The 7,375-nt window shown below is 46.3% G+C and overlaps 1 protein-coding gene across 1 annotated transcript in view; it reads left to right on the top strand.

Annotated features, from left to right (window-relative positions):
- The first annotated feature begins 408 nt into the window (after nucleotides 1–408).
- cdh13 (cadherin 13, H-cadherin (heart)) overlaps nucleotides 409–7,375 on the top strand; it is a 275,119-nt gene continuing 268,152 nt past the window's right edge. Inside the window, exon 1 of the mRNA XM_020079467.2 lies at nucleotides 409–756. Within this exon, the coding sequence (XP_019935026.2) occupies nucleotides 712–756 (45 nt within the window). The 5' untranslated portion in view covers nucleotides 409–711. The remainder of the gene's footprint in view (nucleotides 757–7,375) is intronic.

The following is a 7,375-nucleotide window of genomic DNA, read 5'->3' as shown; positions in this document are numbered from 1 at the left end:
ATTTTCAAACAGCTATTAGGATTAAAAACTATATGCATCAATTCTCCTATGGAGCATTTTAATGTAACAGCACACAGCAATGGAAATGCATGAACTTTCTCTCTCGTGCACCAGGGTTGAATTTAACAGCTTTACTTTCGCGCGCCCCCGTCACTCATGCACTGAGCGTAATTTCTATAGAAACCATAAATCACCTTTAAACGGATTAAAGATGCTGGTATACGGGCTATAAAGCTGTCTGATGGGGGGGGGGGGGGGGGGGGGGGGCACCGATACGTGGGATACTGATGAATCCTCGAAGCAGCTGCACCCGCCGATCGCTCCAAACTCCGGGGAGGAATTCTGATTTTGTCCACAGCAGAAATGAGAGGATGCTGACCCTCCACTTGCAGGAGCCCCCTCCTCATCCTGCCCAGCCCTCCCTCTCTCCGCCCGTCGTCCTCCTCCTCATAAATCTATTGGTCGTGGTCTCGACTCCACTATCCAATGCTCTGCTGATCAGACTGCAGTTGTATTTGGGGGGGAAGTTGGCAGCTGGCAGCTCACGGCGAAAGGCGTTCCTCTCTCTCTCTCTCTTTCTGCCCCCGTGTCTCTCTACCCATCTCTCTCCGGCGCTTGGACAGTGGAATTATGAGCAGAGCTGACCCAGCCTCTATCACCCTGTCCTGAATCCGCGTACTGTTCCACACCGAGAGACATTAACAACCCGCCATGGAGCTTGGTGTCCGCATCGTCTTGGCTTTCCTCGTCCACCAGGTAAGACAAGGGGGAGAGGTGCGCGCGCGCGTGTGTGTGTGTGTGTGTGTGTGTGAGAGAGAGAATTGGGGACAACGTGACCGAGATGGAGAGAGACCCCACTCTGATTTTTCTGGGTTATCCGTTTTGTCTCAATCGGGCTTCACTTGGCAAGTTTGTCCCGAGTCTGCGCCTTGACGCACAGCGCCGCGCCAAACCAAGTTTATCAGCGTGTCGTGGCTCTGCGCGCACCGGCCGCTGCCGAGTTCAGAGCAGGAGTCGTCGCGTCTGACTTCTCTGCAGAACTCAGAGCTCACTTCTTTTATTTGAAGGAATGTCTTTCACGTGCATTTTATAGAGCCACACAGGAGCGAGGGAGAGGGAGCGACGCAGATGATGGATGAAGAAAAGCGGGGACGGAGAGGAGGACGAGGAGCACAGGGGTGTTCATGTTTGTGCAGATCACATGCTCCGGCTCTTGTCTCCAGTCGCATCTATATTCCGCTCAGCCACCAAGTTGTGCGTCTCTTTGGGCTCGTGTGAGTGTGAGGGAGAGAGTGTGAGAAGCACACAAGGGGAGGAGGGGAGAGAGAGGGTGAGAGAAAGAGAGAGAGAGGCTGGTGGTGGTGGTGGTGGTGGTGGTGGTGGAGGGGGGGTGGGCAGGGAACTAACTTGGCCGCCGTTATTTGTGTCGTCTCTCTGGGTATTTCACTCAGTCTATTGCTCTCCGCAGACGGACTCTCACGGGATATTTAATAAAGCCTTAATTCCCACTGTGAGAAAACCGCTCGCCTGTTTGATCTGACTTTAATATGTGCAGAGGGAGAGAGGAAACTTGGAGGAGCTGCTTCTGCCAGTCAAGTCTTTAAGCGATTATTTCAAAGTAGAGGACTGCTCAATTTGTTCTGAATCTCTCTGCAGTCTTTATCCGCTCCACCACTTCCCATCACCGTGACCGGTCCATATGGCTGCTGAGGTGCCCTTGAGCAAAAGGGGTGAATCCAGCTGCAAGGACGCCCTCACATCCAGCTGCTCTGACCTCTGACCTCCACATACAGAACACGCATTCATCACATTACAGGATGTGAATTACCAGCGAGGTAATCACAGTGCAATTTCTCTAACAACAGTGGCACTCGCTGCAAAGCTTGAAGCAGCAGCTAATTTTAAAATAACCTAACTGAGGCTATTTCTAAACGCAGCAACAATGGGAGAGCCCCGGAGCGTGGCAGGCAAACAGCTCATTTGGGAAACTTGGGCTGCTGCTTCCTTTTCCTCTCTCATCCTCCCTCCCGCCGTCTCTCTCTCTCTCTGCTCTGGATGTACAGAGAGGCAGCAGACAGCACAGCTCATTTGGTATTTCTCGTATGACCCGTGTAGGCTCATGGCGCACATTCTCTGCTCTGTTTTATTCATTTTTAATTGGATAGGCCATCGGTGCGTTTCCGCATCTCGGTTCGATCTTCTGATCTGAAGCCATCATGATGCAGGCTAAAAGAGCCCACAAAGAAATCATTTAACTCCCCTACTTTATCAATTGTGACCTGCCCTTTCTCAGACAGACATATATACAAACGCACCACCCACGTTGCCCACTCATATTAGTATTACTGCTCTTGTGAGGAGGGTTTCTATTGACTAGATTCATTCACTTTCCTCGGGGACAGAGAAAAATGTTAAGATGTAAGGTTTTTACTGAATTTTATTCTGGGCTGTATCTAAGAACGAAAATGTCCACATGATCTCCACTGTTTCTCCTGGCAGCCCAAATATCTGGTGAACGTTTGAGTGAGCCCATGTATGCAGCAGGAAAATGTGTTAATTATATCTGTAGTGTGCAAAACTAAAAAAACAAACAAAGAATACAAATATCTCAGGATCAAAAAGATGTCAGCTTGAAAGACCCGAGATTCTGGCGATGAGAACTGACGCTGGTGTGAACGTGCTGTAAACAAAAACACGTGATTTTGCCAAACCCCAGCTTGAATGCTCCTGACGTATTCCAGCTGTTATAAACGCATGTGACTTCTGACAATCTCCTGCTGCGTTGTTCATATATGATGTTTGTATAATTGGGTCTGGACATTAACACGACATATTAGATATGATGGCTTCCTGAAGACAAAATCTGTTTTCAGCATGACCTGCGGGCAAAATCCAATGAATCTGAATTGAACCCAGAGTCTGCCTGTCACACATGCACAACACAACGGGGGGGTCTCCGCAAAGACACATTCACAACAGCAACATTATTCAGGTGAGGGGTGGAGCAGCCGGGTGCAGAGGCAGGAAGTGACGTATTAACTCCGCTGTGGCGATCACATGATTTTCATTTCAGCACACAGACACCTGTGTTGGCTGTTATCACTTCAAACTCTTGTGACATCTTCGTTGGTGTCTCTTCTACGTGCTTTTTTGACTGTAGATGTTTGTTTTCTTTTAGCTTTTTTAATTTCAGAAGCCCCCTCAGAAGAAAATATGTACGATCTGCGGAGGTCAGCGCATGTGTGAGAGCAGCTGTAGTCACTCAAACAGCAGCTAGATCTATGGTGCTTTGGCCTGAACTTGTGTCTGATTAACAGACTCAGCCAGTTCCTCCAGGGGAAGCTCCATCCTCAAGCTGTCCCACTAGAAGCAGTAGCTCTGAATATTTGACGTAAATGAGTCCATGAAATGACTCAAGCGAACGCTAAAGCCAACCAATGAAAATATAAACTATATGTTCCAAAGCTACACAAAATGCGTCAAACTTTCTAAAGTGTGAACACAACATTTTAAAACTTCAGCCCCTCTGTGAAATCAGAGGAACATGTAGTCTCACTGTATTACAGTGCAGAGTGAGGGATGGAGCGAGGGGCTCTTATTTATAGTGGCTCATGTTGGGAGCCAAGTTTCTCTCCACAGTAGGCACGGTACACACCTACCTTCCTCCCACCACCTCCTCACCCACAGACGGTCAGACACACCACTGGCAGCCCCCCTCACTGGCAGTAAATCCCTGTTTTCGAAATGAAAGGCTATAAGCAGTCTCTCCGGGTGGAGCAACGTTTCAGAATCGGCTCGGCACAGCTGGCAGCTGCAGGTGCAGGGATCTTTCTCTCAGTTTTTTTTTTAATTCTCACTTTTTCCCCACTTCGATTCCTCCCTCCCTTTTTGTCCCTCTTGTGTATTTATTTTTTCTCGTTCTGTTTCACGTCCCTCTCACCCTGTGAAACTCGTCCTTTACCTTTATTAATGTGATTCACCAACCTTAACCGCCCCCCTCCCATTTATTTCCTGAAAAAGCTCCCAACCGCACTCTCACTTTAACGCTCTCTCTTTCTTACCGGCAGAGGATGACAGTTATGCTCACAGTTTAAATTCTGGGCTGGCACCTGGGCGTGTATTCAGGAAGATTTGCTGTCATGGACGTTTATGGGCGCAGTGAACAGCGGACTGTTAAACTTCCTGTTTAAGCCGCCGAGGAAGACAGGTAGAGAGAAGACGTAGGGGAGCTCATGGTCTCCAGGAAAAATGTTCAACGTGTGGCAGCGAAGATGGAGCTGCCATGGTGTCCCCTTAGTCACACACGGGGGCTGACCTTCGCTGGGACGCACAAACACACTCAAACGGAGATGCCTGATACAGACAGCCACACTTTATCCTTTTATCCTTCTCTCCAACTCCCCCATCCATTGTGCCTCACAATCTTGAAGCAGTTCATTGATCTCCTCAAAAGAGAGGACACGAAATGGTATGTCAGTGCCATTTATAATTCAGGAATGCAGCAACAGGTGTGAGCTATGAGTGCACACACACATACTGAATAACAAGTCCACATATATATATATATATATATATATATATATATAAATATATATATATATATATGCACGATTTGAGTTTGAACCGTGTCTTGTCCGTCACTGTATTCAATGAGTTGTCTGCTCTCTAAGCCGACCCTAGCTAACCTCTTGCTTCTCAAGCTTCTAAGAAGATTTCTGTGTTTGAAGTGTCCTGTCAGGATTCCTGCTGTTACTGAATGTCGTCTCAACGATGGAATGTTTTGATAATGGGCAATGAGAACAGTATGAGAAGTTACGGGTTTGTTCCTTTGTTCTGTCTATCGATATGACTTTAAATCAATATCCCGATTTTTTTAAACTTTTACCTCGATTATGATTAATGGACGATTATTTATTGCCCCCCCCCTACTCCTCTGCTCTTTTCCAATCACTCACGCGTAGAGCTGATCTTTATGATGACCTGCTTATTTTGTATTCACATGTTCACAGACAAACAGGGTGTCGCTTCTTCTGCATAATCTGCGGGAAGAACTTCTGTCCACAGGACATGTGCCAATGTTTATACATGAAAAATTGTGTAGAGATGAAGGGAGCACCAATGGTAATTGAAATGGAGGAGTTATTGTCAGTAATGGTAGAATATGTTCATAGGATCATGATCCATGCTGCAAAATCGACGTAGCGGAAACCTGACAGTTTGTAAATGCATACATTCAGGAAATGAACCGAATTAACGGACATGAGCAAGATGAAGTCAGATAGAGATTATAAATGTCGGCTTCATTATATTTCGGGTTAATTGTCCAGCTCTATGATCACTCTCACCCTTCCTCACACTCTTCCGCTCTCTCCTCCTCATCCCTTCTCTTGCACCCATAGACCAGCTGGCAGAATAAAGGGATAGAGTTTACAAAAACTGCAGAGAAGTTTGCGGTGCTAACAGCCTACAGAGACTCACAAATACAAAAAGAACATGCAGTAGCTGAAGTGAAAGCTTCAGCCAATACAGTCCAGACTCTGCTGTCTAAATTAACCCTGGTGTAACTGTGATTCGAACAATCATCTGGCAAATAGACTTTCCAGTATGGGGGCTTTGTGGTTTCAGTCTCCATTACTTTCTCCTCATCTGTGCTATTTCCTGTATGAAAGCACACAGCCAACCACAGTTTGTGGTGCAGGAGTGCTCTTCAGTGTCTTTTTTTGGAGACAGCTGTTATTGACAGTGAACAACTATCTCTAAAAGCTTCCTGTAAATTAAATACACAAGCAAAGCTCACCACACAAAAGTTTGAACACAAATGGGCACAGGAGGACATGCATGGACACACACACACACACACACACTTGTAAACTTGTGTACTTGCACTTTTTTCAGAATTGCTTAAAAACAGCAGTTGCACAACTTTGCTCATTGTGGGAACTGTTAGATTTCTATAACATTTCTAGATCTTGACCACAGACTGTATATAAAGATGGAGGATGTGTCTCCACATCCATCCACTGACCAGAAATGAAACCAAAATATCCAGGATACGAACCCTCTCAGCTATAAACCAATTGTGGTTTCCTATTTTTTCATTTTTTGTATTTATCATTTAGTTATTGTATTGATCCTTATGTGCACTGTACCCATAAATTAAAGAAAAAACGAGATACATTTTTTTTTTTTACTTGCAGTTTGACTTGTGACCCAGCTGCTAACATGGAGGAGGCAGCGTTTATGTTCTGTACTGCAGTCCGCCACCAGAGGGCAATCAAGAGACTTTTGGGAAGCCGTCATGCCGTGTTGTGATGTAACAATATCTGGATAAAGTTTAATTGAACTGAATTGACACCCTGAAACACTGACATCAAGTTTTTTTATTTATCCTCGTGTTCCCCAGTGGCTGTGGCTGAGCAGTACGGCACTGTAATGGACTATAAGGTCAAACGCTATCTTAACACCGCTGTGGGGGGGGCATGACCTTTGAGAGAAAACACAGTTCTTCAATCTTCTCTCCCTCGACGTTGCTCTCCTGAGGGAAGGGAGTGGATGAGTGGAGCCTGGCGTGGGAGGATGAGGGATAGAGATAGTGAGAGTAGTAATTAAAGTAAATATGTCCCCTCAGCGCTCCATTACAATCTGCCCGCATTTGATATAAGTGGCCTAATTATGCAAAATGCCAATGGACATGGCGTGGTGCAATCGTGAAATTCACCAAGTTGAAAAAAAAACCTGCGTCTGAGGAGAGTGGATTAATGGCTTATTTGTGAGGAGTGATGAGTTTTAATGGATTGAGAAAGTATAAAAGACACACACACTCACACACACACAAAAGGCCTCAGTGACCATGTGTGAAGGACACGGCAGCACAATGCGACGCTGTCCCTCCAGCTGATCAGGCTTTCATCTGGGTTTGTCCTCCTCTTGTTAGTTTCGTGGTCGGACAAGCACACGAACAAGCGCACAGATAAAACGAGTGACAGAGAGACAATGCGCCACAGAGATACCCAGGTAGAGATAACGGCTGCATCGCCTCCCGACGACTGCATTCAAAATCTCAAGTGTGTGTGTGTGTGTGAGAGAGACAGGGCGACGTGGTTCACACCCCCTTCTCTCTCCATCTCTCACTTTCTCCATCTCCGCTCATGCCTCCTCCTCCACCATCCACTCTGACAATCACCCTCTGTAGCACATTACAGATATTCATGAGCCGTTCACCCACTCTGTTTGTCTGTCTCTACTCCGCACTCGCAAACATCCAGATACGTCCTCCCCTCTCTTTTTCTGTCTCTCAAACACACTCACAAGTCTATGTTTGGCAGGAGTATCTTTTTTTTTTTCTCAGTGGGATTGTGATAACTCCTCTCCATTG

The sequence above is a fragment of the Paralichthys olivaceus genome, chromosome 7 (genome assembly GCF_024713975.1).
Source record: "Paralichthys olivaceus isolate ysfri-2021 chromosome 7, ASM2471397v2, whole genome shotgun sequence".
Taxonomy (NCBI): domain Eukaryota; kingdom Metazoa; phylum Chordata; class Actinopteri; order Pleuronectiformes; family Paralichthyidae; genus Paralichthys; species Paralichthys olivaceus.
This window is presented reverse-complemented; position numbering and strand designations above follow the sequence as displayed.